Source organism: Gossypium arboreum, chromosome 1 (genome assembly GCF_025698485.1).
Source record: "Gossypium arboreum isolate Shixiya-1 chromosome 1, ASM2569848v2, whole genome shotgun sequence".
Taxonomy (NCBI): Eukaryota; Viridiplantae; Streptophyta; class Magnoliopsida; order Malvales; family Malvaceae; genus Gossypium; species Gossypium arboreum.
Window position 1 is genome coordinate 21,736,756 of NC_069070.1, and position 11,919 is coordinate 21,748,674.

The 11,919-nt window shown below is 38.5% G+C and overlaps 1 protein-coding gene and 1 long non-coding RNA gene across 3 annotated transcripts in view; one reads left to right on the forward strand and one right to left on the reverse strand.

Moving 5' to 3' along the window:
- The window catches only part of LOC128295127 (uncharacterized), a 47,419-nt gene extending 40,819 nt beyond the window's left edge, over positions 1-6,600 (forward strand). The window contains exons 3-4 of the long non-coding RNA XR_008285454.1: positions 5,517-5,558; positions 6,415-6,600. This is a non-coding gene — a long non-coding RNA (uncharacterized LOC128295127). The remainder of the gene's footprint in view (positions 1-5,516; positions 5,559-6,414) is intronic.
- A 988-nt stretch (positions 6,601-7,588) lies between these two features.
- LOC108482478 (zinc finger protein CONSTANS-LIKE 2-like) lies at positions 7,589-9,625 on the reverse strand. 2 transcript variants are annotated; one of them, XM_017785611.2, is made up of 3 exons: positions 8,537-9,625; positions 8,290-8,331; positions 7,589-8,114 (listed from the first exon to the last, which is right to left on the reverse strand). In XM_017785611.2, exons 1-3 carry the CDS (start codon positions 9,323-9,325, stop codon positions 7,773-7,775), a joined length of 1,173 nt encoding a protein of 390 aa, XP_017641100.1. In that variant the 5' UTR covers positions 9,326-9,625; the 3' UTR covers positions 7,589-7,772. The 2 variants fall into 2 exon arrangements, with proteins under 2 accessions (XP_017641100.1, XP_017641102.1); XM_017785613.2 differs by lacking the exon at positions 8,290-8,331 and having other exon boundaries at positions 8,537-9,622.
- Positions 9,626-11,919: the final 2,294 nt, after the last annotated feature.

Sequence of the window (11,919 nt, forward strand, 5' to 3'; positions counted from 1 at the left end):
CCAAGGTGGTAAGATCGTTGCTGAATATGAGACAGAGTTTCTGCGATTGAGCCGGTATGCTAATGGTATTGTCTCTACTGAATACGAGCGCAGTGTTCGCTTTGAGGATGGCCTCAGGAATGAGCTAAGGGTGCTCATAGCTCCGCAAAGAGAGCGTGATTTTGCTGCACTGATAGAAAAGGCTAAGATAGCCGAAGAGGTGAAGCAAGCTGAATGAGGGAACCGTGACAGGGATCAAAATCGATTCAGGAGAGATGCTGGACCAACTGGTGCTGCAAACCGGAATGGTAAGAAAGCTAGGATGGAAGAACCAGTTCGAGCAGTTCCGGTGAATACTGTTAGACCACAAGCTTGTAGAGATTGTGGTAGAATGCATCTGGGGGAATGTTGGAAACGTTCTGGGGCTTGTCTTTGTTGTGGATCAAAGGAACATAAGATCAGGGATTGTCCTAAGAGGCCAGCTCAGGCTCAAGTGGTTGAACAAAGGGCTGTGCAACCCGTGGAAACAGCGCGAGGTGGACCATCGCCGTTGAGAGGTCATGGCCGAGGTCGCGGTGGCAATGGCCATGGACGTGGGGCACCTGGCAAGGGTACTATTAACACTGAGGCTCGTTAGCCAGCTTTGGTATATACTGCTCGTCGCCGCGAGGAGGGTGATGCACCCGACGTCATAACTGGTACATTTTTTATTTTTAGCATGCCGTATACTGCCTTGGTGGATGTTGGATCTACTCATTCCTATGTTGCATGTGCCATATCTAGGTCATTGGGTGTGCACTCTGAGGAGATTGTGAGTGGGGTATCTGTACTAAGTCCTTTGGGTCACTCAGTTAGGGTAGACAAACTGTATAGGGATGTACCCTTAGAAACTCAAGGTAAGATTTTCCCTGGAGATCTGATGGAGTTACCATTCGGAGAGTTTGATCTCATTTTGGGAATGGACTGGCTTGTTAAGCATAAAGCGACTCTGGATTGTGCTGCTAAACGAATGGTGTTAAGGACCAAAAAGGATGAGGAGGTTATGGTGATAGGTGAGCTAAGGGATTATTTGTCCAATGTGGTGTCGGCATTAAGAGCCGAAAAGTGGATTCGAAAAGGTTGTAAGGTCTATTTGGCATTTGTAAGTCAGTCAGAAGAGGAGGGACCGACAATGGATAAGGTTAAGACCATAAAGGAGTTCCAAGATGTTTTTCCGGAGAAGCTTCCAGGATTGCCTCCGAACCGAGAAGTTGAGTTTGGAATAGATTTGTTGCCTGGAACGGCGCCTATGTCCATCACACCGTATAGGATGGCACCGAAGGAGTTAGTGGAGTTAAAGGCTCAAATTCAAGAGTTGTTGGATAGGGGCTTCATTAGGCCAAGCGTGTCTCCATGGGGAGCACCGGTGTTATTTGTGAAGAAAAAGGACGGGACAATGCGCATGTGCATCGATTACCGTCGGTTGAACAAACTGACGATAAAGAACAAATACCCTCTGCCAAGGATTGATGATTTATTTGACCAACTTAGAGGAGCTTCGGTATTTTCCAAGATTGACCTTCAATCTGGATACCATCAGTTAAGGGTAAAGGAAGTGGATATTCATAAGACAGCATTTAGGACTTGATATGGTCATTACGAGTTCCTGGTTATGCCGTTTGGGTTGACGAACGCACCTGCCGCTTTCATGGATCTAATGAATCGAGTGTTCCAACCTTACTTGGACCAATTCGTGGTAGTTTTCATCGATGATATTCTGGTGTACTCGGAAACCGAGGAGAAACATGAGATGCATTTACGTATTGTGCTGCAAGTACTGAGAGAGAAGGAACTGTATGCAAAGTTTAGTAAGTGTGAATTTTGGTTGCGAGAAGTGGCTTTTCTAGGTCATGTGGTTTCTACTGAAGGAATTGGAGTGGATCCTCGAAAAATTGAGGCAGTTCTGGGATGGAAGCCACCAAAATCAGTATCGAAAATTTGGATTTTTCTGGGTTTGGCAGGCTATTACCAAAGGTTCGTAGAAGGATTTTCTCGATTGTTTGCACCATTGACAAAATCATAAGAAAGGGGTAGCATTTATGCGGGTGAGAGTCAACAAAAGCTTTTGACCATTTGAAAAAGGTATTGGTGAAGCACCGGTGTTGATTCAACCGAGTCTAGGAAGGACTTCACGTATGCGTGATGCGTCACATGTGGGGTTAGGATGTGTCTTGATGCAAGAGGGTAAGGTGGTCGCTTATGCTTCCCGATAGCTTAAGTCTCATGAAGCGAACTACCCTACGCACGACTTAGAGCTAGCAGCGGTGATCTTCGCGTTGAAAATCTGGAGACATTACTTATATGGAGAAAAGTGTATCATATACACGGACCATAAGAGCCTAAAGTATCTGTTAACTCGAAGGAGTTAAACCTTGAGGCAACGAAGATGGGTAGAGTTGCTTAAGGATTACGATTGTTCGATTGAGTACCACCCGTAAGGCTAACGTGGTGGTGATGCGTTGAGTCGAAGGGTTGTTTCGATTTAAGAGCCTTTTTGCACGCTTGAGTCTGCTTTGATGATGGAAGTCTGTTAGCGAATTGCAAGTAAGGCCTAGTTGGATGAGCAGTTAAAGAAAAATAGTTGAAGGATAACTCGTTGGTTCTTGGTTTGACAAGTTGAGAAGGGTGAGAATGAGGATTTTGGACCGAATCTTGAAGGAGTTTTATGCTTTCGAGGAAGAATTTGTGTTCCGAAGGACTCTAACTTGAGAAAGTCAATATTGAAGGAAGCTCATGGGGGACTTTGTGCCATGCATCCTGGAGGGAATAAGTTGTATCACGACTTGCGAGAACTGTCTTGGTGGCACGGGCTTAAAAGAGAAGTAACGGAGTTCGTGGGAAATGTCGACATGCCGCAAAGTGAAAGTGAACATCAATTTCCTACGGATTATCGCAACCGGTGAAAATTCCATTGTGGAAGTGGGAGAGAGTCACTATGGACTTTGTGAGTGGGCTACCTTTGACACCCACCAAGAAAGATTACGTGTGGGTAGTGGTGGATAGGTTAACAAAATCGCCCATTTCATACCGGTTCGACTGATTACTCCCGCAAAAGTTGGCTAGGTTGTATGTGGCGAGATAGTACGACTACATGGAGTGCCGTGTCGATTATTTCCGATCGAGACCCTAGGTTTACATCTCGGTTCGAAAGAAGTTGCAGGAGGCATTGGGTACACGTTTGGATTTCAAGATCGCCTTTCACCCACGCATGGATGGACAACGAAGAGGGTTATTGATTTTGGAGGATATGTTAAGGGGTTGTATCATCGATTTTCGTGGGAGTTGGGAGGACTACTTGCCATTGGCGGAGTTTGCATACAATAACAGCTACCAAGCAAGTATTCAGATGGCTCCATATGAGGCACTTTATGGGCGGAGATGTCGTACGCCTACGTGTTGGACAGAGTTGGGTGAACGACAAGTGCTTGGACCGGAGTTGGTGGTAGATACTGAAAGTAAGGTTAAGTTGATAAGAGATCGATTAAAAGAGGCATCTGATAGACAGAAGTCATATGCGGACCTAAAGCGCAAAGAGATAGAGTTCGCGGTTGGGGATATGGTTTTCTTAAAGGTTTCACCTTGGAAAAAGATCTTGAGATTCGGCAAGAAAGGCAAATTGAGTCAGCGGTTTATAGGGCCTTATCGAGTTCTTAAGCGGGTAGGGCAAGTAGCGTATCAGTTAGAGTTACCACCAGAGTTAGACAGAATCCATGACGTTTTTCATGTGTCTATGTTAAGACGATATCGATCGAATCCCTCACATGTTGTGCCAGTGGAGGAGATTGAAGTAAGGACTGATTTGACCTTTGAGGAAGAACCCATACAAATTTTAGATCGAGAGGTTAAAGTTCTAAGAAGGAAGTCGGTTCCGTTGGTAAAAGTACTGTGGCGTAATCATGGGGGGGAAGAAGCTACTTGAGAATCAGAAGAGACTATGCATCAACAATACCCTCAACTATTTGGATTAGGTAAATTTCGAGGCCGAAATTTCTTTAAGGGGGGTAGAGTTGTAACGCCCCAATTTTCGGGAATTCTGTGAATGTTGGCATAGGTTTAATTATGTTAGTGGGCCTCTAGAAGGCCCAAGCTTAAGATAGAACCCGGTAATTTTAGTTAATTTTTGTTCCATAAGAAAAAGGGAGTGAAATTATGAAATAGGACCTATGTGAAAATGTTTGAAAATGCTATAGGCTAATTTGTAGTGGCCAAATAAATAGGAGTGCAAAATAGGAGGATTTGCATGTCAAATTCCCCACTTTTAATGTAGTGGCCAGCCAAGGTGATGGATAGTTGATAATGTATGCATTTTAGCATTTTAATAGTTAATGGATGATGGGCATTAGCATTTTAATAGTTAATGAATGATGGGCATTAGCATTTTAATAGTTAATGGATGATGGGCATGATAAGCATTATGGGCATATTTTTATTGGAATTATGGCATGAGTATGGCACAAATATTAGTATATCATTTATGTGTCATAAAATGTTGAGTGATAAGAATAACAAAAGGAAGTAAAGGAAGGTTGTTGTTCATTCTTTGTTCTCCATAGCTGAATTTGAGAGAGAGTAAATAGGGGAGGAAACCCTTGAATATTCGGTCACTAGGAGGAGGAAAAATTGAAGGTAAGTTCTTGGTACTTTGCTTCTATCTTGATGTTCATGAGTTCTTCTTGATTCTACCCTAACTCATGAAGCATATTTTAGTTTTTGGTTGTTGTTTCATGTTCTTTTGATGAAAAATGGAAGATAGGTGAAGTTGAGCCAAACAAATGAGCATGCATGTGCCTTAGATGCTAAAGGGAAAAATCGGCTAACATGTTGTGCTTTAAAATGATGAAATGGAGATTATACTTAAGTAAAATCATAGATATGTGATGATTGATTGGTGATATACATGTTTAAATAACAAGCATGCAAGTTAGGTGTGAAAGAGTGATTTGGTAATAAATCTGCTTGGGACAGCAGCAGTAACGTGACTTTGGAAAATCACCATAAATTGTGGGAGATGATTTAGAAGCTGAATAAATTATGTAATTAAAGCTTAATGAGTCTAGTTTTAAATGAAATAAACTAGAACATATTTTGAATTCTGTACAATGAGAAATTTGATTCGTAATGAAGAGTGGTCAGATTAGTCAAACAGTGAAACATGGGAAACTTTGAGAAAAATCTGGTATTTATTGGCTAAACCAAAAATTCTGAAAGTTTTATGGATAGAAGATATATGAGTCTATTTTCAGGAAAAATTAACGGCACTTGATTTGGAGTTTCGTAGCTCTAGTTATAAATGATTTAGTGACTGTTGCTCAGGAAGACAGCTTGCAGTGAAATTATGATTATGTGGTAAACATTGACAAAAATTTGTTAATGAGTTGCTTATTAATTTCTTATAAGCTCACTATGATCTGTAGGTGTGGTTGACCGAATATTGTAAGGGGTTAATATGTAGTTTGTATTTGAATAGTTAGATTAACGTGCTAGTAATCCAATTGTAGGCGGTTCGTGTGTGGATCTCGTCAACATATCGTCGCAAACAGGTGTGTAACTAACACCCTCTTTCTTAGTCTAGATCGGCAAAAGCCGAAAAGCTGAAATGCCGAAAATCGGTATTTTGTAGATTTGCGAGTGTGCAAATGCCTGTGAGGTAAATCGATTAATGTTTTTGGTAAGCTGCAATGTTTGGACTGCAAAGTGCATGATTTCTGTGCCCTCGATATTTTTGGGCTTAATGGGCCAAAATTGGAAGAACCCTCGGTAGTAATTCTGTTAGTACGTGAAAGGTAGGAATATGCATGAAAAACCCTAAAATAGATAAATTATTGAAATACCTTTAAAAGTGAAAAATTTACAGTTTACCCCTGGGAGATAAATTACCAAATACCCCTAGGGTTAAATTGACCTAAATGCATGTTTGATTGTTGTTATTTATTGCATGCCATGTTGTTATTATCGATGCATGGAATTGGGATATTGACGGAGGAAGTACTGAAAGTGGCTTGTCCACGTCTTGGAGGCTTTGCCTCAATTTATTTGATAATCGAGCAAAGCAAGGCTGCAATCTGTGGAGTGTTAAATTTGGGTGGGTTGAGCTATTCCCCACATGGAGTGTATGGTGGTACGGGTGGAGTGTAGTGGTTGGTGAGTTGAGTAGTCTCCCAAATGGGCTTGCATATGTTTCTTGATGTTGCATGTATTTTGAAATGGGCCTATGGGCCATCTTATTATCTGAATAAGGGCTAAGGCCCAGTTTATTGTAATCTGAAAAGGGCTCTAGCCAGTACCACTGTTACTTGAATGGGCTTAGGCCCAATGGGCTTGAGCTGACTTGGGCTTTGAATGGGTTTTCCTTACACACTGAGTTTCCCCAAACTCACCCCTTCTTTAACCTTGCAGGTGAGTCTTGATGTGGGTGACTTGGAGCCGGAGGGATTCAGTGGCCATTGTGAACACTTTTGGGTTTGAAAAAGAGACTGGTTTTCTTAAGTTATTTTTAATTACTATTTAAGTTTTGGGTTGTAATAAGGCCATTTTAACTTTATTTTCTTCTTTGATTTTCTGAGATTATATTATTTTAAACAACTTTAAATTGATGGATAATAATAATTCAAATGGGCTAGACTTAGGGCACGATTTCAAAACGATATTTTTTAAATAACACGATGACACGAATATTCAATTTACCAAAGATAACCACTCAAAGAAATTTCAACTTGTTATAACCAAGTGTGGCAATGGATGTGGACATGTCTAGGATTGGATCCAATCGGAGAGCTTGGTACTTAGCGACCTTCATGGCTCACCTCCTCTGTTATGGATACCTACCGTGCCCACTTTCCATTCACTTGGTTAGTTTGACAAAATTCGCTTTTTTAAAACACTAAAAAGGAACACGGGTTTTTGACTTCAAAGTGGCATGTCGGATTCGGCCTTAATGTCTGGGCCGGGTTTGGGGTACTACACGATCGATTTGATTTTCCAAATATATTTATCCAAGTGGTATGATCTTCATTGATGGGCTAGATATAATCCACAATTTCAGCTCAGTCAATAGATATGGTTCAATAAATTGACAATAACCAAAATATGAAAAATTACCTATCTAGTGGGTAAAAAAATGAACACTTCCTCCTCTACATCTCAAATCATTTCATACTTTTTTAATACCAACCATGATATTTTTTCCCAATTATCCAATTTCTTTACTTTCTATCAATTTTCTTCCACGTCCATATATCTCAGAAAAAAAAAGTATAAAAGTGCAATCACTTTTTCTTAAAGATCACGACTGGATTCTCAAAATTTTTCTTTAAACTAATGATATAAGTCTGGAAATTTATATATAGTTTGATTAATCACATCATCATCTATCAAACATCGTTTTCACATATTTCTTTATTTGATTCATAAAAGGGGTTAAAGCTTATTCTCTCTGAAGTGAAATTATATAGGGACCGTACATACCTATAAAGAAAATATATTCGGGCACATGGCCGGACTCCACATTCAATGCGTGAGATATTATTCACTTTTAACTCAAATAAGAAAGGAGCATCTTTCGAAATAAAAATTAAAAAAAAAAATTAGCATTTTAATGTTTGATAACTCACTTTGATGACTTATTCCCACATTCATTGAACTACATGGAAAGCAATACACTGATGCAGGAACTAAACAAGAAAGATAATAACTTTAATCTCCATTATCAAAAGTTTTTCTTTTAAAATCCTAGCCTCATATTTTATTGTACTCGTTCATAATGATGGAACAACACCATATCCATTATCTTCCTTTGAGAACATCTGATCATCTTCAATCCCCTTATCTGTTTTCCTCGCAAATTTGCCTTTGATACGAGGTCGAGTCTCTGCATAAGCTTTCCTGGATGCATATCTTATTTTCTTCTCAAACTTTCTTGATTTTCTCTTCTCTCTATATCTTAGAACCTTTTCTTCCCTATTCATTGATGTGAATTGCAATGGCATTAGAAGCCAAGGATTTGGGAAGGTTTCAGTTGTCGTTGTTGTTGTTGTTGTTGTTGGAAATCCAGTGAATGAATTTGGGATGCCAGCAGGAGCGATCATCAGCATGGGAACCTAAATGAAGCAACAAATAAGTTTAAAAAGCTTAAGATGAGCTGATAATTCGGGGAAATAACGGTAAATTTTGAGGAAAAAAATAATGAAAAGTCATCGTTATCCTGAATTCTGTTGCTGTGTTTGGCCAGTGAGAAAGCTTCAGAGAGCTTCGGAATTAATGGAATGGACTTACATGTATATGATAAATGCCATTAGCCTGAAGCAGCTGAGCTCCCTGAGTGTATTTCACCCCCAACAACAACATTTTCAATAACAATTAATGAACTGTTAGTAAAGCTTAAAAATTCATTTCCCATTGGAACAAAGAATCAAACACATATGCATAGATCTTTTTGTTTCAAAGTTATGAACAGAACAGACAAATCATAAGTTATCGGAAAAGCAAATGTAAAGTTAATTTAGAATGTCTAGGATCTTACTCTTAGACTGCTTGAAGGGTAATTAGTGAATGCAGCTTTTGATCCGCTCTGCTCTGAATTGAAGTAAGTACTATGCAATTGCTGTTTCTGCAGTTGTGTCTCTTCTTGTAGTGGTTGATTCTTAGATCTCGGAGTTTGAACAGGAACAACACTATCACTTCCACTATCTTCTGGACAATTCACACACACAAGTTGCTGCTGATCAGAGGACTGTTCTGGGCCGAATGACTCGGTACATGTATCGACAACATCTACGTACTCATCAAGTTGTTCACCATAGGTGAATCCACTCATGGTCTGGTTGTCAGTGTTTCCAGGCTCAAGCAATAACCAAGAATCTGTTTCGTCTTCATCAATTTCTAGATTCAGCTCCATAGTAAGGGCTGCGATTTCGTTTTTGGTGTCGAACATGGTTCCTGGCAGCTGATCATCCTGTTGAACATTTGAGGACGAACATATTTGACCTGTGATCGGAGGTATAGGGACCCTGGTGTGGCGGCTAGCCAAAGGGTTAACCGAGAGTACTTGGATGTCACATTCGATGCAAAGTGATGCTGCATCAGCACTGCAAGTGACCGCAGCTGGAGCAGCCTCGCAGGCATCGCAAATCCACACACGGTGGTGCGACAAGGCGGTAGTATTGTCACCATGGATACGTTTATCACAGTCATGGCAGAGGTAAGCGGAGTCAGTGTGGCAGTAAAGTGTGCAGGCGGTTGCTTGACATGAATCACAAGTATGAATCCAGTTGTTTAGATAACCATCTTCACCGGAGCTCACTTTCAACATGCTTGTTTCATGTCGGGTTCAAACATGTCAGGAAAATGAACTTCCAATGTCTGAAATATCCTGAGACTGAGAAAGATTATGAGTTTAGGAAGGAGGAAAAATCTTGACAATGTTTCTACCGGTATATGAAACATTTATAGTATGTTGCGTAATCAAGATTCGAATGATTTAAACATTGTGTTTTGGAAAGAAACAGATTGTTAATAAAAAAGAACCCATTTCGATGTACTTTCTATAGATTTTAGCCACAAGTTCCCACTTTTCCACAAAAAGTTCCACTTGATTTCAAAGCCAAAAGATTCACATTCGACTATGTTATTTTCCAGTATTGATTCAAAAAGATTTTCAATTCGGTTCTTATAATTCGAGCTCTGATATTACATTTGAAGCAACTTTAAGTGAAAGGTTTTAACTAAGAATTTTTTTTGACAGTTAAAACAAGTCAAAAATCTTTGTTAGTGTTGGTTATAATTGTCAATTGCAACTTAAAAGAACATAGGATAGATCATTTAAATTGTCATGCTTAAATGACATATTTTGACTAAATCTATTTGAACCTTTAATTGTTAATCTTTTAAGGATTTTAGTAGTTGATAAGTGAAGATTTTACGTGCAAAAATTAAGTCAAATAAAGATTGGATATAGTCTTCAAGTTTCCTTAAACAGGAGATTTGACTTTTAAAGGAATTTGATGACTAAAAGCTTTCTTTGAATATATATTTTATTTAAGACTTTTTAAAGTTATTTTATGCAATTAGAGATTGATATTAGTTGTAATTCAACAAGCATTATATGTATATATATTGACAGCTTATGTAGGTTAGATATGAGAAAGAGTGTTTTATTCGTTCAATTAGGAATTAATTTTTCATTTTTTGTGTGTATGAGTGTGCACGTGCGCGAGCAAAAAGTGTAAGTAAATTAAATTGTGTTCATCAGTTTACATCTATGTTTTTAAGGAGAAAATATTAAAGGGGGAATGATCTAGTTTGAAGTAAATATTAAAGGGGGAATGATCTAGTTTGAAGTATAGAAGTGGAATTGCAACTTGGTGAGTGAATTTAACTTAAATTATACTTGTTTATAATGGATTCCACTTAGGCAAGGCCTCACAAACAGAACAAGTTTTTGAACTATATGAACAATTTTTTATGTCCATCTCAATTTTAATAATTAGTAATAACTTATCGAATTGCAACTAAACGAATATTTGACAGGCAAAAATCAACAAACTTTCATGCATCAAGGCTAAACACTTGACATACTAAGTGTAGATCTTACATTGATTTGTAGTCGGGATGGAAGGTTTATCAATTACTAGATCCTTTATGTTAGATGGAACAAATTATGTCAATGTTTATAGGTTTTCATACCCTTTAAGTTATATAGCTCAAATTAGGCCTATTGGAAGGCTAGGATGAACGGCTTTCATAAAGTCCATGGGTGAAAATGATTAGCACTCAATTTTAACGAGTTTGAAACCCCAACCAGTTAATGTATCTGGTGTAATGACTCTTAAGCCTAAGGTTACATGGACTAGTGAGGAGGAACATTTGACCAGTGGTAATTAAAAGGCTTTTAATGCAATCTTCTATGGAGTTGACTCTTAAGAATTCAAGTGAATTTCTAAATGAACCATTGTTACAAAAGCTTGGGAAATTCTTAAAACTATTCATAAAGGAACAAACACAATGAAGCAATCAAAACTTAAAATGTTGACTACAAGGTTCGAGACTCTAAGGATACAGGAGAATGAGACCTAGCAAAAATTCAATGCAAAGTTGTGATATTTCAAATCAGGCTTCTTTAGTATTCACTAGGAGATTAATAGACAAATCCAAAGCTTATGTGAAAAGTGCTAAGGTCTTTGCTTGAGAAATTTTCAATCAATCTGAAAACTATCAAAGAAAAAACGAATATTGACCATATGAGGGTTAAAGAGCTTGTAGAGTGTGTCTTGCATTCTTGGCTGAAACAGAGTTGATGTCCTGACAAGGAAAAGGTATTGTCAGGACGATGTGACCACGATATCCCGATGAGAAGAAACGCCTCAACATGAAGTCAGGCATCAAGACGAGCAGATAGCCACATTACTACGTAGGGATGTGTTCCCTACACAATCAAGTTTCTCTCCTAGTTAAACTTTGATTATTCTAAGGATGTATAAGTCATAATTGTACAGGAATTTTAGCCTATAAATAGGCCTCTTAGCAACCCTAGATAGTTCAGAATAACAACAAAGTTAATAGAGTTTATGGAAATTTTGGGAAACCTTTGTATTTTGGGTTCGAGGTTTATTTGTTTCTCTATATTGTACTCCCTTTTTCGGTTTTTTCTATTTTAGTCAAAATTTTCTTTGCTTATGGTTTTTTTATCATTTTCGGATGAGTTTTTTTATGTTGAATATTTATGTTTGATTTTCTCTTTTTTTGTTCGAGTTCGTTGCATAATTCATGTTCGACCCAACAAACTAGTAATAGAGCTTGGTTCAGTTTCCGCATTCAACTTCTTCAGAGATGGCAATGAGGTATGATATCGAGAAGTTCGATGGGATTACAAATTTCATCTTGTGGCAAGTTCGAATGATGGAAATT